This window comes from Ochlerotatus camptorhynchus, unplaced genomic scaffold, assembly GCF_037179485.1.
Source record: "Ochlerotatus camptorhynchus isolate MF236.1 unplaced genomic scaffold, CSIRO-AGI_Acam_v1.1 ptg000144l, whole genome shotgun sequence".
NCBI lineage: Eukaryota > Metazoa > Arthropoda > Insecta > Diptera > Culicidae > Ochlerotatus > Ochlerotatus camptorhynchus.
Window position 1 is genome coordinate 1,370,908 of NW_027040634.1, and position 22,738 is coordinate 1,393,645.

General features: G+C 40.5%; 2 protein-coding genes across 2 annotated transcripts; one reads left to right on the forward strand and one right to left on the reverse strand.

The window, feature by feature from the left end:
- Positions 1-5,399: 5,399 nt before the first annotated feature.
- Positions 5,400-6,108, reverse strand: LOC135700913 (cuticle protein CP14.6-like). The gene is made up of 3 exons (XM_065221585.1): positions 5,872-6,108; positions 5,642-5,812; positions 5,400-5,553 (listed from the first exon to the last, which is right to left on the reverse strand). The coding sequence occupies exons 1-3, from the start codon at positions 6,003-6,005 to the stop codon at positions 5,487-5,489; spliced, it is 372 nt and encodes a 123-aa protein (XP_065077657.1). The 5' UTR covers positions 6,006-6,108; the 3' UTR covers positions 5,400-5,486.
- Positions 6,109-14,491: 8,383 nt separating this feature from the next.
- On the forward strand, positions 14,492-15,140 carry LOC135700868 (endocuticle structural glycoprotein SgAbd-3-like). Its single transcript, XM_065221526.1, has 3 exons — positions 14,492-14,697; positions 14,758-14,857; positions 14,918-15,140. Exons 1-3 carry the CDS (start codon positions 14,558-14,560, stop codon positions 15,083-15,085), a joined length of 408 nt encoding a protein of 135 aa, XP_065077598.1. The 5' UTR covers positions 14,492-14,557; the 3' UTR covers positions 15,086-15,140.
- The last annotated feature ends 7,598 nt before the right edge of the window (positions 15,141-22,738 follow it).

The window sequence follows — 22,738 nt, forward strand, 5'->3', positions numbered from 1 at the left end:
TTACTTCCACTGATGATGCGCCTTCGTATTTCACGACTCACATTGTTGTCAGCCGTCAGTAAGGATCCAAGGTAAACGAATTCCTCCACTACCTCGAAAGTATCCCCGTCTACCGTGACATTACTTCCTAGACGAATCCTGTCATGGTCGGTTCCGCCTACTAGCATGTACATTGTTTTTGACGCACTCACCACCAGTCCGACCTTTGCTGCTTCGTGTTTCAGGCGGGTGTATAGTTCTGCCACCGTTCCAAATGTTCTTTCGATGATGTCCATGTCGTCCGCAAAGCAAACAAATTGACCGGTTTGTGAAAAACGTACCCCGGCTGTTGAGCCCGGCTCGTCGTAACACCTTCTAGAGCGATGTTGAAGAGTAGGCATGAGAGTCCGTCACCATGTCGCAGTCCCCGGTGAGATTCGAATGAACTGGATAGTTCACACAAAACCCTTACGCAGTTTTGCTCACCGTCCATCGTTGCTTTGATCAGTCCGATCAGCTTCCCAGGAAAGCCGTTCTCGTCCATGATTTTCCATAGCTCTCTGTGCGGCCGATACTGTCGTATGCCGCCTTAAAGTCGATGAACAAATGATGCGTTGGGACCTGGTATTCGCGGCATTTCTGGAGGATTTGCCGTATGGTGAAGATCTGGTCCGTTGTTGATCGGCCGTCGATGAAGTCGGCTTGATAACTTCCCACGAACTCGGTCATTTTAGGTGATAGACGACGGAAGCTGATCTTGGATGGGGCAGATTACCCCCTCCTTCCACTCCTCCGGTAGCTGTTCTGTTTCCCAGATCCTGACTATCATCCGGTGCAGGCAGGTGGCCAACTTTTCTGGGCCCATCTTGATGAGTTTGGCTGCGATACAATCCTTACCAGCTGTTTTGTTGTTTTTGAGCTGCTGAATGGCATCCTTAACTTCCCTCAGCGTGGGAGTTGGGTCAGTTCCGTCCTCTGCTGCACTGACGTAGTCGTTTCCTCCATTGCGCTGGTCTCCCTTGCCTACGTTCTCCTCGCCATTCAGGTGCGCATAGAAGTGCTGCTTCCACCTTTCAATCACCTCACGTTCGTCCGTCAAGAAGCTCCCGTCTTTATCCTTGCACATTTCGGCTCGCGGCACGAAGCTGTTGCGGGATGCGTTGAGCTTCTGGTAGAACTTCCGTGTTTCTTGGGAACGGCACAGTAGTTCCAACAATCAATACGAAACTAACGAGTTTAAATTGGCTCACCACTTTAGTAGCCTATTGGTCCCAAGCAAACGATTACCGTACCCTATTCTAGTCGAAATTCTAGTACTACGCAATGTTTGTTTTGATTCGCTATGAAAGTTTGACAGATAAAATGAGGGGTTATTGGTTTTTCCTATGTTTCGAGGGGTGAATCGATTAGCTTGGGACCGAAGAGAGTACCAGAGCTGAGCCAAAAAGTTGAGCACGTTATTTCGGGACCTTCTAGTCTTAGAGTTACCTCTATGGTAGTTACATTTCCTCGCACTCCGCTTCTTCCAGGCGGCGTTTTTTCTCCCGAAAGATGCGGTTCTGCTGTTTCTGCTTCTGTTTATACCGTTCCACGTTCTGTCGGGTTCCATACCGCCCGCGCTGCATTCTTCTCCTCCAAAACCGCTCTGCACTCCTTCTTTCCACGTACCCGATGGTGCTCTCGGCTGCGTCGGTGATGGCTACTTTTACTGTACTCCAGCAGTCCTTTGGCAACGCTGCCTCGAGATTCTGCTAAGGCGACATCCGGTTGCTTCAGTCGCTCTAGGTTGTACCGTGGCGGGCGTCGGTACCGTACATTGTTGATGACGGAAAGTTTTGGGCGCAGTTTGACCATCACCAGGTAGTGGTCAGAGTCGATGTTAGCGCCACGATAGGTCCTGACGTCGATAATGTCGGAGAAGTGCCGTCTGTCAATCAGAACGTGGTCGATTTGCGATTCCGTCTGCTGTGATGATCTCCAGGTGTAACGATAGGGGTGGCTGTGTTGGAAGAAGGTGCTACGTATGACCATGTTCTTGGAGGCGGTGAAATCGATGAGTCGTAGGCTGTTCCGGTTCGTCAGCTGGTGGGCGCTGAACTTTCCAATCGTCGGTCTGAATTCCTCTTCCTGGCCTACCTGAGCGTTTAGGTCTCCTATGATGATGTTGACGTCGTGGGTTGGGCAGCGATCGTACTCGCGGTCGAGCTGCGCGTGAAATGTGTCTTTGTCGTCAGCAGTGCTTCCGGAGTGAGGGCTGTGCGTTGATTATGCTAAAGTTGAAGAATCGGCCCTTGATCCTCAACCTGCACATTCTTTCGTCGATCGGCCACCAACCGATCACGCGCTTCTGCATTTCGCCCATCACGATGAAAGCTGTGCCCAGCTCTCGTGTGTTGCCGCAACTCTGGTAGATGGTATGATTACCTCTAAACGTTCGCACCATGGATCCTGTCCAACACACCTCCTGCAGCGCTACGATGCCGAATTCGCGGTCCTTCAGTAGATTGGCGAGTATTCGGGTGCTCCCGATAAAATTGAGAGATCGACAGTTCCACGTGCCGAGTTTCCAATCACAAGTCCTATTTCGTCGCTGGGGTCGTTGCCGTTGGTCTCAGTTCGTATTCTTCTGTTGCTTATTTTCCGTTGCAATGCTTTTTTTACGGCTGGCTCGAAGGGCCTGACACCAACCCCCTAACTTTCCGGAGGACCAGGGTGCACAGTTGTGCTTAGAGTCCTTCAGTGGCACTCGGACGTCGATCAGTCGCCCCTAACATGGGGAACAGACGCTGTTGTGAGCCGCTCCTTCTGGAGAACCCCCCACTTCCCTGTCAGCCTATGACCAAACCCCCCACTTCCTTGTCAGCCTATGACCAAAGTTACCACCGGGGTTAGTTTCTCGATCTTCCCGAAGGTTGCTCACAGTTTCCGGCCGGTACCACGGGGAGGTAGGAATAGGAGTTGCTGGGAAGAGGCTAGTGATCTCAATGGGATCTGTATTGCGCATTACCCAGCATTTACCGACCGGTTGGGTTTGCAGCAAGGTTTGTTTTGGTAAACGATAAGCTGAATTGATGTCCTAACGACACGAAGGAGCTTGGGATTGAACCCACGGTCTTCTGCTCATTAAGCAAAAACATTTAACACTAGGCAAACGAGCTCCGTTTTAACCATCGAGTTGCTGTTCCATGCAGTCATAATAACAAATAATAATAAAATAAAAAATAATAATATCTAACGTACGTCATATATTATCTAAACGAATTTTTGTCCGTACCGTTCCGCCCGAATTATATTAGTAATGGTTTTTTACAATAGACGCCCGGGATAGATCAATTCAGGCTTGGGTGCTAACCCATGATCTAAAGCCACCGTGCGATTTAAATCACATCAAGCTACAACCGACGATATACCAAGCCCATGTTTAAACATATGGACACTTTCAAATAGACTAAAATCGTAGAACAAAAACTTATTAGAAATGTTCTAAACATTTTGTTAAAACGTTTTTTATGAAATTTATACTAATTTTTGAGTTGTTGTAAAAAATTTCAAATCATTTTCTGTAAAAAAAAATGCACGAATAAGTGTACTACCAACAAGTTAAAAAAAATAACAAATGATCTTGTTGTACGATTTTTGTCAGTTTTCAAGTGCCCATAGTTTTGAGGTTTTGTTTGAAAAAATAAATTTAATGGCTTAATATGCAACAAATAATGAGTGAGGAATCATCCACACCACTACACTCAAAATCATTCATAATATGCCCAGCTGTCTGTTTTGCGTTTATGCTGTTGCAATTCTGCGTTTATGAGAAAACGAACGAAACCAGTGCGGCTCGCACAAGCTTTTGCTCGTCTCTGATATTGTATGCGTCTGAGTGAGTAGTAAATGCAAATTGAAACGATTTTTTCCATGCTTGCTCCTTAGATAATGTGGAAGGAATTCAATTTTCAGATTTAGTTTACTACAATTTCATCTAAAGTTGCAAAATTTATCATAATTTACACTGAATAATCATTGCTGATTTTCTCAGAACTGAGTCGACCAAATTTTGAATTGAAAGGGGTGGTAGAGCCCTTATTCAATACCCAACGGGCTCCGATTGAGAAAATTTGGTAGAAACATTTAGAAAATATTTGAATCATGAAAATATGTATTCAAGTCACGAAATTTTTTAAATATATGGCAAGTGGATTAGCATATATTTTAATTTTTTAAAGTAAAATTTCACCTAAACTTACCCCAGTGAAACACCATACTGTGAGGTAACCGCAAAATTTTGATCGGTTACTTGCATAAATATTCTTATCAATTAAATATTTATTAAATTTCTCCTCCAAATTTTCACGAAAGTGTCCGGTTCTATCCAACGGTATAGAATAAGGGTTCTACTACTACTTTTATTTAAATATTTTGCCAATAAAAAGCAGTCTTAATTCTTCAGAGTAAATTATGAAAAATGTTGTACCTTTGGGTGAACTTTAAGTACACAAAATTCGAAAATTAGATTGAGCCATTTACCTACCAAACAGGTTCCATTCAATACCTTTCAAATTACTTAAAGAGAACGAAAATTGGTCGTAAAATGACAGAGATATCGGAGTAGGTCGAATAAAAAAATCATTTTTTCGCTATTTTGCCTTAAACTGCTCCTTTGCCTCAAGATTGTGGGGGCGGATTAAGGGGAGGGGGTCTTTCTGCTAACAAATTCAAGGGGGTCCACCATTTTGGCATTCAAATTGGCATCGAATATCGAGTTTCAGCTTCTACTGGTCGAACCCATTCCGAAGATACCAATGATTTTGTTATGCATATTGAGATTCATTCTTTCTGGATTGAATCTCGGGTGGTCTCTGCATAGATTCTCTATTCGTTCACCACTGAAGAGATAAAATAGAAACGGCATAGAAGAGAGTGAGTACGGAATACGAACCGAGTGAGTTTTCGCTCTCTTCTCACCTTGCAAGGACACGCATATGTGCCACCATATAACTAAAGAGTCGAGTTCTTCATCCTGACGATGCTCAGTTTTTTTGACGAAGATAGTTGAACAAACTGGAAGTTTTTCACTCAACCTGTTCACTTGTTAACACTTTTCACTGTGTGTTTTTGATTGCAATGCACTATCACTGGCTTTGAACTGTTAGCTGATAATTTTCGTCTAGTGATCGGTCTGAACTGTCACGTTAAAAAAATCTCGATGGAAGTCCAACTTTTGATGGATGTCATTATCACTTCTAATCTTCGACTGCACACATAATAGCTCTCACAAAATATGTAATATTGAATCTGCTGCCCAAGTTTAGTTGCACTGAAAAGTTTAAGTAGCAGTGCAAGTTTAAATATAAAGTTATGTTTGAAGATTGATTTTCAGATACTAAGAAATAAATCAAATGATCTATATTGTGAAGATAGTAATATTTGATTACCAGCTACAATTTATTTACAGTAATCGGTAGATATTGCACGTGTTTCGTTTTGTACTGACGTAATCGATCCCCATCAGACTAGACAACTGGTCCAACTGGAAGATGATCTCCCTGCGGTTGGAAACCGTTCTCATCGGCGATGTACCTGAAATAACAAATAATCCACAAACGTTTCAATTAGATATTCCATTTTTGTAGAGCTGCCTTCAAAGCAGGCTTGTGGCACTCCTTACCGGACCGTATAGATCTGTCCATCAGGAGCAGTGTACTGGTAGGATCCCGTCTGCACCGACACGGAAATTTCCTCTTCACCTATCGCTCGTCCGGTAGCGTCGGTCTTGGGAACTTTCACTATCTTGATGGTTCCTTGATCTTCGACCTTGATTCCGTTCCCGGTTTCAAAACTGAAATCACAATCACATTGTAGGTTCCTCTTCAATGCACTTTTGAACATTACACTTACGCATAGTTGAAGCTGCCGTCCGGTTGAATATCTGAATTCTGGCTCACAATCGGGGTGTCAGCATCGCTCTGACCTTGGGGTGCAGCATAAGCAACGGCCACCAAGATGGCAATAATTCCAATAAACACCTTCATTGTTCTATAAAAAATTCTGGCTAGATCACTTTCTATGGCACTGACTTAGAGGATGAACACTTTGCTTAGGTAGCGGCTGATGGCACTCTGATGACTTTGGAACGAATTGAGTAAGCTTTATATATGTCAAATCGTTGTCACTGTGTGAAATGCACAAAAGTTTGATTTATGCGACCATCAGGTTGGTGTGACAAGACGAAATGGAGAATGAAGCAGCATCAGAAGAAGCAAAAAATAAGAAGATGATCTTCCCCGCAACTGCGCTGCGCCAGCCGTCGTCGGTTCACAGACCGGTGCGATATTAGTGCGGAGGACATTTATTTAATTTTCGTCATTTAGTATACACATATTTAGCAAGTTGGATTTTTTGTTTGCTCTACGCTTGTTGCTCACGGACCAGTAGGTAAAACTATAAACGGCACCTAAATAATTAACATTAACAACAATTAAATTGAGTTAAATTGTTCAAAAAACCTGAACAATTATGAACATTGAACGAATTTCACTAATTCTAGAAAAAATTTATATTTAATTTCTTTTAAAGAGCGTTTATTAGGATGTCTTTGGATCGATTATGGTGCACGTGATGGCTAGGCCAGAAGGCGGAGGATCGTTGGTATGAGAGCGCATGAGATGAAATCAATGGTGCGTGGGGAATGTCAATTTGTGCCTGCTGCGGTTGGTGAGATGGATGAGTGTCATCGCGGGTGGGGTCACTAAGTGCGATAGCGTGCGGAGATTTTAACGAAAATATCTTCTGATTTCCAGTGAAAGGGTTAGGGTGGGTGCTGCAGTGAGGTCATAAAGTTATTTGCAAACAAACTCATTGGGGACTCCATATAAAAATTATTAGTTCATGGTGAAGAGCTAGGCCAGAGGTGGCTTAAAATCACCCTAATAAAGAATTGAAAAATAAACATTCAAAAATCAAACATGGCGCTGTCACATATTTGACATATTAAAACACTTAGCTAAACATTGTTAATCAATATAGGAAGTACAACTTATTTGTATATCAACGGTATGTATTCCGTACCAGTGCAGTGTTTCTAATATTTGAGCTAAGTAGTCGCACTCAACCTGCCCTCTTAAAATATAAATCTTCCTAAAATAGCAGCCCCGTGAAGTCTTAAAAAATGACGTTGTTTCAAATATTGTATTATCAAGTAGATATGGTACGTTGCAAAACATGTAGGTTACAGGATAAAAATGAACCCCGGGCAAAACGTCCGATTTGGTATTTCATAGCTATTCCACTTTTAATTCTGGGATTTTTGTGCCAAAATGCTAGTTTCAGTACTTAACTAGCATTGTGGCTAGGGTTGGCAATACCAAAGGCTTATTTCTTAAACCGGTTTTCCGGTATTGAAAAATATAATATGTACCGGTAAAACCGGTATTAGAAGGAACTACAATAAAACTGCATAATTTTAAGTATTTCAGTATGGTAAAATAGTACGGTAATACCAACAATCAATACGAAACTAACGATTTTAAATTGGCTCACTACTTGACTAGCCTATTGGTCCCAAGCAAACGATTAACGTATCCCATTTTAGTCGAAATTATAGTACTACGCAATGTTTGTTTTGATTCGCTATGAAAGTTTGACAGATAAAATGAGGGGTTATTGGTTTTTCCTATGTTTCGAGGGGTGAATCGATTAGCTTGAGACCGAAGAGAGTGCCAGAGCTGAGCCAAAAAGTTGAGCACGTTATTTCGGGACCTTCTAGTCTTAGAGTTACCTCTATGGTAATACCGTTATAACCGGTTTTGGTAAAACCCCAACTGCGGCTTGTTAAATTTATGAATTAAAAACGGGAATGCTATGAAAAATCACATCGGGAGTTTTGCCCTGGGGTGCATTTTGGGCTGTTTCCCCTACGCTTTTTCGCTACTGAAAAACCCAAAGGGCGGAAAATCGCTCAAATGTTAGTTGACCTTCTTAAAAGATCCCTTAGTTATCTCATAACATACATACTTGACATTATCCAAATTTCTGATAAAAAAAACCTTGAACCATTTCTAGAAATTTTCCTAAACATTCGTTGGCAAAACAAAGTTACCAAAAACTACCAGTAAGTTACTAAATCAAACCCAGCCCCGTAACGTGGGTAGATCACCTCCAAGGAACACATCTTATTCCTTGTTACTTTTTATGCCTTGTTGATAGTGACAAGACTCGGCTTTGTCTACCGAGGATGATCTTGTAACAAGGAAAAAAATGAGTTAGTTGTCTTCATCTATGTGAATCTTCTATTCGTTGTTCCCTAGTTTGAAATGGTTAAGACTAGGGTTCTGATGCATGGTCATTATCGGTGTCATATCTTAATTTTATTGCTAAGGAATTCAATTTCGACTGACAAAGGGGCGCGCCTTTTGACGGTTGTTCCCCTTAAAACAGTTATTGCATACCGGGATACAAAAGGCCTCCCACTCATTGTAAGCAGGGATGCAAATGCCCACATCATCTGGGGTAGCTCAGATATTATTCCGAGAGGCACCAGTTAGAATGAATAATTGAATAGTAAGGATCTTGCAATTTTGAATATAGGCAATCGCCCAACCTTAATGGTATCTTCTAGAGAAAAAGTGTTAGACATTACGTTCTGGACAAATTGAATCAGGAGCTGGATAGATGGCATGTATCAGATGAAGAATCTTTATCCTGATCATTGATTGTTTGAACTTTGAATCTGCACAGGCCTGGAGTCAATCAGTTTTTTATAACTTTGTCTTAGAAGGCATTTTGAAAAGCCGCTATCGTGCTGTGGTTTTTTTTTAATGTTGGGCGCACTACTTTCAAAGATTGGGAATGACCAAGATCGAGCACAGATTTTCACATTAGTCAGGTCACTCGGTATGAATATAATCGATGCACCCCTCGAAACATAGGAAAATCCACGAACCCCTTATTTTATCTGTCAAACTTTCATAGTGAATCAACACCAACATAGTGTAGTTCTAGAATTTCGACTGGAATGGGGTACGCCTATAGATGTTCTTGGTACCTATAGGCTACTCAAGGAGTGAGCCAATTTAAAATCGTTAGTTTCCACCGGTTGGTAGTAGGGTTTTTGATCTAATTTTCGTCCTACTAAACACAACCTGCGCTTTACCTCTCTTTTCTGAATGAAATATATCTGTCAAAGATGACTTCTACATTTATTCACCTTTCCATACGTACCGTTAGATTTGATAAGGAGTCACAAATTGCTGAGATATTGTTTAAAATCTAATACTGCTTCTTGATTCTAAATTCGTTCTACGAGTTTCAATTCCGTCCTAACGCATTGAAACGCCATTAGATTTTCTTCGTCCTACGGATAAACGTAGAAAAAGGGGATTTGCTAGGAGCGCTTCTTTTGTTTTGAGAACAATGAGCGTAAATTTTCATACAATGCGCTCTAACATGATTTATGTTGTAGCTAATGAACTAACGCATCGGAACAAACCTATTCTTGATTTGTGCACATTGAAATCATTGATGTTATTGATCTTTTCTGATCGATAGAATGGAAATGGGAGACTACGACGAAGTAGTGCTCTACCCTATCGTGGGTTATTCCGTGCACTTAACGCGAGAGTAAAGTCTGTCTCTCTACAGAAACCAGAACCAAAATGTCTAAATTTGCCACGCAAAATAATGTGATGATTGATATAATTCCGAGCACTTTTATATCACAGAAATTTAAACTCTATGCTGGTTTTTAATTTTCTTGAAAGTCTTACATCACTTCAAGGATACTGATTTTATTAAAATTATATGGAAATTACAGTCCCTTATTCCCGGTTGATAGGGATCATGAATAAGGAACCACCAATAAGGATACCCACAGCTCATGGGATTTTCACTGATAGGGACTGTGTTGGATTATCTCATTAGTTTCAATATATAAAGCTGTACTGTCTTCGACAAAGTTGTTGAACTGGGTTAGACTAACAAGCTTGTGCCTTTGGATAAAGGTCTTATTGAGAACTACGCCACTATAGGCGCTTCACTTTCATACTACTTAGGGTTGATGCATATATTATGTCACGCTCTAAGGGGGAGGGTATCTAAGATTTTGTGACAAGCAATGCATTACACAGCTCGAAAAAGTAGTGTAAATTTCTGTTCAATATGATGCACATAAATGGAGCGTCACATATCATATACGATTACATTATATATCATGTAAACTTCTAACACATTTCATGCAATGTAGCAAATATTGTATACAAAAGCCCATTGTTGCAAACAACATTGTTTACAAGTTGCTAGGTTGCGTGAAATGAAATACAAGTTTACGTGAATAAATGTTTACATCACAATTAAAATTCAGAATTTTTATCTGTGTAGGTATAGGAAAAACGTCACGATAGGGGGGAGGTGGAAGTTTTTTGCTCGATTTAGCGTGACATAATTAATGCATAGGTCCTTATGACAGGCGCTATAATATATGACTTTTGGGCCCAGTGATCGTGGCCATATAGAAAGTGGCCGCCTTGAGCAAAGTTGTTCAGGTGACCAAATTTTGTTTGGATGGTGGTCATAATAGATCAAATCTCTCTCACTACGAGGCACTAGTGTGCATGCGATCTTTCTATATAAGCTGTATCTCAAGATCCTGGCCATATAAAAGGTTACTGTCTTCAGCAAAGTTGTTTAGATGAACAAGTCTTTTCGGATTGTGGCCATAATAGATCAGAGCCTCTCACTACGAGGCGCTAGAAGGTTACTGTCTTCAGCTAAGTTTTTCAAATGGCCACAGTCTTTCGGATGGTGGTCATATTAGATCAGAAATTTCTGACTACGTGGCGCTAGCGTGCCTGCGAACTTCCTGAATATGCTATGTTTCGAAGCTTACCCCGTATAGTATGTTACGTTCAATGTGAATATTTTCGGAAAAGGCGTACATTTCGAAAATCGAAGCTGAACGCCATTTTGGAAACAGATGTCCGCCACATTTGTTTTAAAGGGGGTGACCCCGGCGTAGTGGTTAACATCCATACCTATCACGCCAAAGTCACGAGTTCAAATCACACCCCCGGACAAGTCACGAATTACCCAAGAGTGTTAAAGTGACTATAATAAAAAAAAAACAAAATCTGTTTTAGAAAAACTGACAAATACCCTTCAATATGAATACTTCTGGAACAGGGATGACGTATAGAAGTCGAAAATCCATGTTGGATGCCATTTTGAAATCCTGGATGGCAGTCATTGGTTTTAGAAATACTGTCTGATACCCAGCAATATGGGTATATTCGGAACGAGAACGACGTGTAGATTTTAAAATTCGATGTCCACCACCATGCTTGGTATACACAGTTTTGGTCACGAACTGCTCATTTGCTAATAACTTTACACAGAGTTGACGAAACATAGTTCTTTTTGAAGCAGTAGATAGAATAGAGTATATATAGAATAGAGTTTAAGTTTGTTATAGATAAATAAAATAAAGTAGATTTTAATTCTAGTAATAAACTGTATTTGTTTTTGCGTTGTAAAAATGGTGTGAGAAATGCTTGCTACACATCTCGGACTTTAAGTGTAAAAATCATTGGTGTAGATTCAAATTTTAAGATTTATCTATTTTCTACATATCTATAGTAAGCTATGATCCCTACCACAATAGATCTGCTTAATGATTGCAGTGGTTCAAATCCTATCAAAAAAAAAATATCAATTAAATTTAAAGAAAAACCAATTACAATAACTAAGTAAAAAGTTATTAACAAATGAGCAGTTTGTGTGTACAACTGTGTTTGCCTAGCATGTCCACTACCATCCTTTATTGTGGTAAAGGGTTTTTGAAAAAGAAAACTGTCAAATCCAACAATATAGGTATGTTTAGAACGGGGACGACGTGTAGAGGTAGAAAATATGGCTGATTGTGTATGAAACTAGACTGCTAAAAAAAAAACAAAAAGTGTGATAAAAGTGCAAGTCTCGGTCTAATCGCTGTGGTTATTTTGGAGCACTTATTGCTAGCATGATAAGACATAAGTTAGCGGTGCCGGTGCTGTAGTGATAAGCGTGACTGTCTCTCCATCCAGGTTCCGGTCCATCCTCTTTCACTATTTACTTTCACTATCACATTAAACTATAACAGGTACATATTTCGTTTACTACTTGCAAACTTCTTGAGTGTCTAATCATAGTCACTGATATATATTCTTATTAAATTTGGTTTCCCTACATAGTAGAAATGTATGTAATGTCGACCTAAATTCCCTTAATTTGGGCCCATAAATAAATTCAGCGATCGACTAAATTTTCACTAGCGACCAAAAATATCCATTAGTACCGCCCCAACGACGCGTTCATCTAGATAAAATTGATAAATAGCAGATTTTTAGCGATGGGCCCAATCTTAGATCCATAGGCTAACATTAAAGCCATTTCCCCTATATATGTTTTGTGGTGAAATGTAGGTTCCATTTATTTATTTGATTTTCTTTTGATTTTGTTGTAAACAAATTTTAATACTTCAAAAGCAGATAATATGTGGGCCCCCCTAAGGAGAGCTGCCACGGTCCCCCGAATCATATATTCGGCACTGGTAAGGCCTATTGGCAACCGGTTTAGCCTATTGAGCAGAATATATTGGAGTCAATCCCAAGCTCATTTTGTAATACAGAAGTCTCTGTAGAGAACGGAATTATTTATAATTTGGGTTAAATGTGACGTATGCTCGATCAGGGTTTTAAAACATTGTTGACTGCTTTTGAAACCGTCAATTTATTTGAATAGCTTTATGTCTTTGGGCTTGAACCGTCATCAGATGCAATTATTTGTTGTAATATAGGGGGTCGGTGACCTAATGTTGACCGTTTTTGCTTACTGAGCAGAAGATCGTGGGTTCAATCCCAAGCCGTTTTACTGGATGACTAAGTTTACAGGGTCACATCCTCACATGTGACATATGCTATGTTATGCTAAGCATGCTATGGTTTACAAGATCGTATCACTTTCCAAAGTTAATCCAGATCTAATTCACCCTCCCCACTAAAAAAAGCCACACTCCATACTCGGTCTCTAGTAACAACGGATGTCGAACTAACAATCCTTCCACTTCCCGCTGACCGTAGGGCTGTAGCCAGCGACCAGTACTGATTCACCACAGTTTACACCCTGAGAATGGATTACAAATCCCAAGCCCCATTCCTTTGGTTCTTTGTGCTAATTTCACTTAGTCTGGTTAATCACGTAGTAGCAACTACGAATTGTACGATCATTAACACTCATGATCATGCTCATGTTATATATACGTTCATTAGAGAATTCAAACTACATACTTTCATATACAGACTTTCTTATTAACGGTTCACAACATGCTCTCTCTGAGTCTTGAAGAATTTACAGCTACAGCTCAAAAAAATTTTCTCTGAAGGTGGTCAAAACAATAACCATCAGAGCGTAGTTAAATCTTGATTCTGCAATAAGAGTAAGTTTATAGCTTAAAGCGTCGCAACCACCCTACGTCGAACGCGAATACCGCCAATAATACACATGTACCCAGCCGACAAATGACTGACCTTCATAACTTCTCTTTTTCTTCGCTGGGATGTCACCCAGTCGTTTCTGCAGATGCTGGCAGCGGGACGACGAAAAGCGAGAGATTCCCCAGCAAAAATCGTTATGACGACAGCTTTATCACGCCCCATTCATCTCCACTAGGTGCATCCGAACGTGAAGTCGTGTGTACGGCAGAACAAACAAAACAAGGCTTGGAGCGTATTCAAATTTGCCAAATCGGTTTTTGAAGGCCAAAAAAGACAACACTCACATGAGTATATTTTCTCATGTCATGTTAGATTTTTAGCTTTTCAGCCAAAACATCCACGTAGTGATTAATGGTAAGCCGCTTACGGCAAATTGCCACATTATCCAGTGCTGATTTTTATCATCTTAATGGTTTCATTTTGTGTCTGAGGCTGTGACTTTAGCAGAGGGCAAGTCTTTTGTTCCATTGCGCAAAGAGATTCACGAACCTATATGGGGCTATAGACCTAAAGGCCTCATTGGGGAAGTCGGAACGAAGCGTTTTTAGTATGAACGCTTTTGTGAAAAAGTCGTTTCGTCTTGGTTGCATTATGTGGCCGTTGATCTCGCTAGAAAGGGAAAACAAACGGAACAAAATTGAAAACCCGTACCGCCCGGGCTCTAATTGGGTGGGAGAGTTTGGCCCAGCCGAGGTATACCGAAGCATAGTGGAGAAAAATCTCATGCTGTGTCTTGCACTGATCGGAGATTTTCGTGCAACTTCCACCGCCGATGATGATGACGATGATGATGAAAATCCCAAAGAACACAATCGCAGAGAACTCACGAACAAGTTGCCATTTGGCCGTGGGCCCTGGAGAGTTGGTTCGAGATTTCCTCTTTTAGGGCTGTGGCTCGATGGAGAACACCCTTTTTTCAGTCCGCTTTTTGGGTTTGGTAAATTTGCTATATAAATACAAGTAATGAGACCATTCTTGGATGCAGTGCTGGGTCGTGTTCCAAGTGTTACAAGTGTTTAGATTTGGAGTTTGTTTTCCATCACGTTGAATATTGGTCTAGGATGGCGTTCAAAGGGCTTATTTTGCTGAGTGTGATATTAGTAGCAAGTGGTCAGCAGACAAAGTCGGGATCAAGATTCAAGGATATACCGATAGTGTCCCACGAGAATGTACTGGAAGTTGACGGAAAGTTTAGATACAGGTATAAGACTCAGATGGTGAAGTGTGATGAAGGAACGCTTAATATCCTTCGGATTTTCAGCTATGAAGGCGGAGACGGCACCAGAGCTGTTCAGGATGGTCAACAGATTGTGGTGAACAACCAGGCGGGGACGGCTTCTCAAGGACAATACACTTATCAGGTGATGACTGTGATAACATTTATCGAAGTGAAGTCAAAGTTAAAACCTTTGTTTTCTTAGGGCGACGATGGGAAAACCTACAGTGTATCCTACACGGCCGACGAGAATGGCTACCGTCCATCGGCAGAGCACCTTCCGACGCCTCCACCCGTTCCAGCACCGATAGCACGGGCCCTGGCGTTTCTCGCCACTCTGCCACCTCAGAAAGAAAACAATAGGAAATTTTGAGTTCTTCAAGTGTAATGTTAAATTTTTGTACATGAAAGTGTTGCTAAGAAAGTTAAAAAATCATGCCAGGCGAGTGACGAAGATACGAGTGATGAAAAAAATAAAATCTTATTGAGTTTAAAGAAAAAAATTGATATATTTTTTAGTCCACCAAATTTTACACTTCTATCGTCCGGGATCCATTTAACTAAGAAATCCGCATATAAGCGTGTATGAATTAGATATGCGGTTTTTACAAAATTAGAATTTGTTCACTCTCACCAAAACAGTTCAGCTTTCAACCCTTTTTTCAACTGGTCATTCGTTTTCAAAAATCTATTAGTGTTGGACCAACAGTTTAATGATCATAAGACTGAAAGATTAGCGAGTAATTTATTTTTCCACGAGTTAAATCAATTGTGAAAAGCTTTCAGAGCTTGTCAAGATGAAAGTTTATAGTTCCGTTAGAGTACGGCAGTGTGAAAATTGTATATAGAGAGCAGGCTTGATGAAGCCTCACTCACGAGTCTGAAATGAGCCGAGCGTAGCATTTTCTAAGGAGTAGAATTCCTGCTCTCAAATCATAGCATTGAGCCTCACAGCTTGTGCGGGAAGGGGGATAAAACGGGAATGAGGTTTGCTGCCACTTATTTTATTGTTTTATACAGGCTTTCTGAAACTCCTCAAACTCACTGGAGGTTTTAAAACACTCATGTCCTGCAAGTTCAGCCAGCCCTCACCTAGAGTTAGTGGTGGCAGGAATATGGAAGAAGTAAACAAACACTTCTCGAAAGAGAGGGAAAATGAAATTCAGCGGGAGGATGATTTGACGTGAGGTGCGCTTTTCGAGACTCCGGGTGACTTTTTTGTTCGACACAAGAAGCTCAGCTCTGAGAAGATTCGAAATCGGCGTGTGTCAGATGAAATCTCACTTTCTGATCATAAACACATTATGTTTGAATGGGGTGGAGCTGATTTACCACCTTCTGCATTTAGAGATCCTAGGAAAACAAACTGGGAGAAATATGCACAGTGCTTAGATTCAGATATATTTACAAACGACGTAAAGATTGATTCTATCCAACAATTGGTATCATTTTCTGAAAAGATAAACGAAAGAATTATAAATTCCTACAACAGTAGCTGTCCTATCAAACGGTCGTCTTCTAACAGGGATGTGCCGTGGTGGAATTTGAAATTGGAACGCCTTCGGAAAGTTTCACGTAAGATGTTCAATAAGGCGAAAATCACTTCTGATTGGACTCAATATAAGAAAACCCTATTTGAATATAATAATGAAATACGGGAATCTAAGAGGCGATCTTGGATTCAAATGTGTGAAAATATAAACAGTACTCCTATAGTCGCGAGATAACAGAAAACTCTTGCGAAAGACCATACGATTGAACTTGGTAATCTTAAACGTCATGATGGAGGTTTTACCAAATCTCCCTCTGACACTTTAAATTTAATTATGGAAACACATTTTCCAGGTTCGGTATTGTGTGTGTTCCAGTGTCTCAGAGAACAGAAAATACCATATCAGATATAGCTGATGAAATTTTCACAATTGCCAGACTGGAGAATGCTGTGAGATCTTTTCAGCCTTTTAAATCTACGGGTGTGGATGGCATATTCCCGGCACTACTTCAAAACGGTGAAGCAATGCTGATTCCGTCTCTAACTGAGATTTATAAGGCGAGCTTAAGATTAAACTACATTCCATCAAAATGAAGATTGGTAAGAGTTATAGTCATTCCGAAAAACGGGAGGTGTGATAAAACGTAGCCGAAAGCATTTAGGCCCATTAGTCTCTCATCAATTTTACTGAAGACTATGAAAAAGGTGTTGAATGACTTCATCAATTCAACTTACATGTTAACGCACCCAATATCTAATTTTCAGTTTGCGTATCAATCTGGAAAATCAACAGTTACTGCTCTCCATACTTTGGTAGCTAAAATCAAGGTTGCAAAGACTCATTTCAGCTAAAACAATGTTTTTCTAAATTATTAAATAATTAGATGCCATGATCAAATTTTGAATTGGTAGGATACAAGAAGAGGTTGCAAAGAATGTGTTTGACATATTAAACCTGTTTATTTCACTTCATGAGAGTCACAATCAGCGATTTTTCACAAACTCACTCACTCACTCACTCACTCACTCAGCGATCAGCAAATCGCTGATTGTGACTCATAGAAAGCAAAATTTACAGGTTTTATGTTTCCAACGCATACTTTGTAACCTCTTCTTGTAAGTTACAAGTAAAACATGCCATCATACCATCTTTTGGTTTTATTATTCCGAAAAACATTATTTTAGCTGAAATGAGTCTTTGCAACCTTGGCTAAAATCGAAAAATCACTTTCAGTTAAAGAAATCGCACTTTCTTGGATATAGAGTTCTCCAGATGTACAAAAGTGTGCGTGAGACCGCGCGCTACCTTTTTAAGTAGTTGTGATATCGCGATACCTTTTTGTTTCTTCTTCTTCTTCGTTTTTACGTATGGATGTTGGATTTTAGTGTTCGTGAGATTGCGCTTGGAGATCTCTATTGAAGGAGCTTTTGACAACGCATCCTATTCTTCTATGGTTGACGCCTACTATGCTTGCAAAAAGAAAAGTCACATCTGGGCTGGGAAGCTCATCTAGAACAGTAAAGGCAACGAAAGGCTGTCCTCAAGGAGGAGTCCTCTCACCACTAATGTGGTCTTTAGTTGTAGATAATCTTCTAAGAAGCCTAGAGGCGAAATGTTTCGAAGTTGTGGGCTTTGCGGTTGATATAGTCATCGTAGTTAGAGGAAAGTTTGTCGCTATCATTTCAGAAAGAATGCAACAAGCTCTAAAGTTTACCCAATCTTGGTGTATTAAGGAGGGCCTAAACATTAATCCATCGAAAGTAGTAATCGTTCCTTTTACTAGAAAGAGGAAGTTCAACCTAAAGGAGTTCAAGCTTGGAGGAGAACAGATCCATCTTAGTGGACAGGTCAAATACCTAGGAGTTATATTGGAAGCCAAGTTGAATTGGAATGCTCAGATTGATTATGTGATCAACAAAGCAACCAGTGCCCTGTGGTTATGATCCAAAACTGTTGGTAGAAAATGGGGTTTGAAACCAACAATGACAATGTGGATTTACACATCATTAATAAGTCCAAAAGTAATTTATGCTTCGTTAGTGTGGTGGGCAAACACGAAAGAGACTACCGCACAGAGGAAGCTGGCAAAACTACAACGTCTAGCATGTATTACTATAACGGGTGCGATGCGCAGTGCCCCATCAAAAGCGTTAGATGCCATTCTCAATCTACTGCCCTTGCATGAATACGGAAAGAAGTGCTCTAAGGCTCAAAAGGTCTAAAAAAAAGTTATGCCTGGTGACCTGGTTGATCACCTAAGCATTTTACAATACTTCCAAAGAGGACCAGTCATGAGTATGAATGGAGACTGGATGAAAACAGAGGACAATTATGACACTCCCTTCAACGTATGTGAAATGTTGCGTTCGGATTGGGAACTCGGTGGTCCTAGCGTTCGTCAAGGCTCAATCATATTTTTCACAGATAGCTCAAAAATTGGAACACAGGTGCAGGAATCTTTGGCCCTGGGACAAATATTTCAGTAGCGATGGGACATTGTCCAACAGTGTTTCAAGTGGAAATCGTGGCCATACTTGAATGTGTAAGTGTTTGCCTACACACCAAAAAATTCAGAATTTTACTGGCGATGTTAACATCCATGCATGCAAACATTCATGCATGTAAACTTCCTTTTCACGTAAACTAGCAGCTTGCAAGAAATGTTGCAAACAAAAGTGGACAGTTTCATACAATATATGGAATATTGCATGACATGTCTCATAAATTTACACGATCTATAATCTAAACTTGTATGATATATGACGCTCCATTTATGTGCATCATAGTAACGGAAATTTGCACTACTTTTTTTTAGCTGTGTAAGGAGAAAATATAGATGTGCAAATATCTGTATTTTTTATGAAAGTCAAGCAGCACTAAAAGCGCTTTGTGATTACAAATGTACATCAAAGACTGTCTGGGAATGTATTTTCTTGTTGCAACAGCTGTGCAAACAGAACTCAGTAAACTTATATTGGGTTCCTGCACAGAAAACAATTCTGAATAGTTCAATCGCGTAAAATCTCCCTTCGTTAATTTTGAGCTATTCTTGGCATAAACAGCGAAATCGTTTCCAAGCTTGCATACAATATTGCTAATTTATGCGATATTGCGCTTATATTCACACGAAATATCGCGTAAATTTATGCCAAATCTAGCGTTAATTTTATGTGCGCTATATCTGGCAGAAATTAACATGAATTTTTCGAACAGTGTGGACACTGTGGCATTGAAGGGAATGAAAGGGCAGACGATCTCGCAAAATTAGGTTTCAATTCACCGTTTATTGGCCCAGAACCATACAGTGGAATATTAAACTGTACGGTAAAAAAGGAACTCAAACGCTGGGAAGAACAAAGGGTGATGGCCAACTGGATGGCCGTCACGAAGTGCAACCAGTCGAAAAGATTAATAACTCCAAATGTAACACATACCAAAAAGCTCTTGGAGCTCAATAAACGGGCTCTTAGTATTTACACTGGCCTAGTAACTGGGCACTGTCCGAGTAGATATCATTTGAAGAACATTGGTCGGGTTCAGAGCGATATCTGCCGTTTCTGTAGCATAGAACGTGAAACCTCGGAACATCTGCTCTGCAGTTGCGGTGCATTACACAGGCGTAGATCTAAATTTCTTCGTAGTGTTATCTTACAACCTAGTGGAATTTGGTCTGCTAATCTTGTAAAAGGTAGTTGGTTTCATAAACCATATCATACCTGACTGGGAAAGGACGTGTCCAGGCAATTAGCTGTCCACTCATTAAATGGTGGTCAGCTTGCATGATACGAACAGTAAACAGGGGTACCACAAAAGTTCAAATAATGGACGCAGTGGTTCAACCAACAATCAATACGAAACTAACGATTTTAAATTGGCTCACTACTTGACTTGCCTATTGGTCCCAAGCAAACGATTAACGTATCCCATTCTAGTCGAAATTCTAGTACTACGCAATGTTTGTTTTGATTCGCTATGAAAGTTTGACATATAAAATGAGGGGTGATTGGTTTCTCCTATGTTTCGAGGGGTAAATCGATTAGCTTGGGACCGAAGATAGTACCAGAGCTGAGCCAAAAAGTCGAGCACGTTATTTCGGGACCTTCTAGTCTTAGAGTTACCTCTATGGTTCAACTCCCCCCAACAAAAAAAACTCGGAGTTCACCCAGAGTGAGAGTAAGAGCGTGTGATAGAATAGAAGAACATAAATGGCAGCAAACCTCACTCTCATTGTATCCCTCTTCGCTCATAAACTCTGAAGCTCAGTGGAATGATTTTGCAGTAGGCATTCTTCTCCTCAGAAAAATGGTACGCTCGCGCGCTAGTCTCCATCAAGCCTGGTTTTCTATCACATGTTCTTGCCCTCATCCGGATGGCTTGAAAAGCGCATCTCACGTCAAATTATCCTCTCGCTTGAGTTCTCTCACCCTCTCTTTTTCGAGGGGTTTTAGTTTACTTCTTCCATATTCCTGGCGCCACTCACTCGAGGCGAAGGCTGCCTTAACCAACAGGGCAAGAGTATTTTAAAATCTCTAGTGAATTTGAGAAATTTCATCAAGCCTGAAAGAGAGTAGAAAGCGACCCAAGGTTGAAAAAGGTACGAATCGGCTTGATCATCTCCTTTGCCAAACTCCCATGTTGGGGAGGGATAGTGAAGGATATCCCGGGGGGCTGCCGTAATCTAATTGAACTGTCAACTCTATACTTTCATCTCCTCATATATCATATAAAATGACCACTTTAAGTCAGATATTTGACATTAAGCAACTCCAACTATAATTAATTTCAACTCAGGAGCCAACTTTAGTGCAAAATGGCAACTTCTTACGGCAAGATCTCACAAACACAACAGTGTAAAAATGATTTGTTTATTATTTTCAACCACGAAATCAACTGTCAAAGTGTTCGACTTGACAGCGGTATTTTTTTTTTATTTTCAACCAGGAGAACGCATGTATTAGTGAAACTGCTCCGCTCACTAATACTTCCGGTGGCAGAGAAGTCTATGAATGGATTCATTACTTTCCCTCTTTTCTGTTTCCTTCTTACATACGCTTTTTTTTTTATAAAAAATTGAGGTGGTGCATTAGTGTGCGCCGATTAAGTGTTAAAAAGCAGCAATGAACACAATGCTCAATGAAAATCTCTTGCTTTGCCTTGTTACCTCTTTATAACGAAGTGTACCATTCACGGGTCAAGTTCCATTTCAATCGATTGCACAATTTGTGATTCTCAGATCAAAAATTGTTGCTGCTCGGATCTTGTTTTTCCTCAGAGGATTGCCACGAGTGAGTATCCCTGCAAATACTATCAATTTGAATCGGTAAAGTCAATATAGAAAATAGTAACATGAAAGAACTAACATTAAATTGTTAATTGCAGACCACCGCAGACATGGACAAGAAACGAAAGTATTCCGATGAATATATACAATACGGATTCACGGCTTTAATCGGTAATGGCGTCGATAAGCCACAATGTGTATTGTGCTGCGTTGTGTTGAGTGTTGAAGCTATGAAGCCGTCAAAATTGAAACGGAATTTGGACACGAAACATTCTGAGCATAGCACAAAGGATGTGGCATTTTTCCGACGCCATGAAGCAGGCCTTAAACGGCAAAGATTCGATGCTACAGGCAGCATCCAACAACAGAACATCGCAGTAGTGCAGGCGTCATATGAAGCAGCATTGGAAATCGCGAAAAACAAAAAAACCCCGTACAATCGGAGAAACTCTCATCAAGCCCAGCATGCTGAAAATGGTGAATTCGGTTCTTGGGGAAGCAAGTGAAAGTAAAATGCGGCAAGTCTCGTTGTCAAACAACACCGTGCAAAGACGAATTACCCATATGTCCGAAGATGTTAAAGTGCAAATTTTGGAAGAAATCAAGCAATCCCCTCTATTTGGAATCCAACTCGACGAATCTACGGATGTCAACTCCTGTGCGCAACTGTTGGTATTTGTGAAGTACGTTTACTCTGGCGATTTAAAGGAAGAGTTTCTTTTCTGAAGTGATGTGGAAACTACTACCAAAAGTGATGATATCATGGCCAAAATCAAAACATTTTTTGAATTTTGGTGGCTTACAGTGGAAAAAAGTCGGTGGAGTTTGTACCGATGGCGCTCCAGCAATGCTTGGTAGCAAATCAGGGTTTCAGAAAAAGGTTAAAGAGCTTGCTCCACACGCCACTACTGTTCATTGCGTGTTTCATCGATATGTCCTTGCCAGTAAGACTCTGCCGGAACCGTTGTTGAAAGTACTGGATTCAGTCATAAAAATGGTTAATTATATTAAATCTGGAGCTCTGAATACCCGTTTATTTAAAAAAAAAACTCTGAAAAGAAATGAACTCAGATCATGAGGTTCTTCTTTTCTACACTTCCGTGCGCTGGTTGTCGAAAGGCAATGTACTCAACCGTGTTTTCGAATTGAAGAACGAAATCCAAATGTTCTTGAAAGCTCAAGGGAAAAACGATTTCCTTACTAATTTTAATGAGGAAAGCTGGCAGAAGCGCCTCGCTTACCTAGCAGATAT

What these genes read in the sequence shown, in the direction of transcription:
- LOC135700868 (XM_065221526.1), top strand. Translation starts at nt 14,558, where the DNA reads ATGGCGTTCAAAGGGCTTATTTTGCTGAGTGTGATATTAGTAGCAAGT. An exon ending in GACGGAAAGTTTAGATACAG is followed by an intron (nt 14,698 to 14,757) that starts GTATAAGACTCA and finishes TCGGATTTTCAG; the next exon opens with CTATGAAGGCGGAGACGGCA. An exon ending in AAGGACAATACACTTATCAG is followed by an intron (nt 14,858 to 14,917) that starts GTGATGACTGTG and finishes TTGTTTTCTTAG; the next exon opens with GGCGACGATGGGAAAACCTA.
- LOC135700913 (XM_065221585.1), bottom strand. Translation starts at nt 6,005, where the DNA reads ATGAAGGTGTTTATTGGAATTATTGCCATCTTGGTGGCCGTTGCTTAT. An exon ending in GACGGCAGCTTCAACTATGC is followed by an intron (nt 5,813 to 5,871) that starts GTAAGTGTAATG and finishes TTGTGATTTCAG; the next exon opens with TTTTGAAACCGGGAACGGAA. An exon ending in GGACAGATCTATACGGTCCG is followed by an intron (nt 5,554 to 5,641) that starts GTAAGGAGTGCC and finishes TTGTTATTTCAG; the next exon opens with GTACATCGCCGATGAGAACG.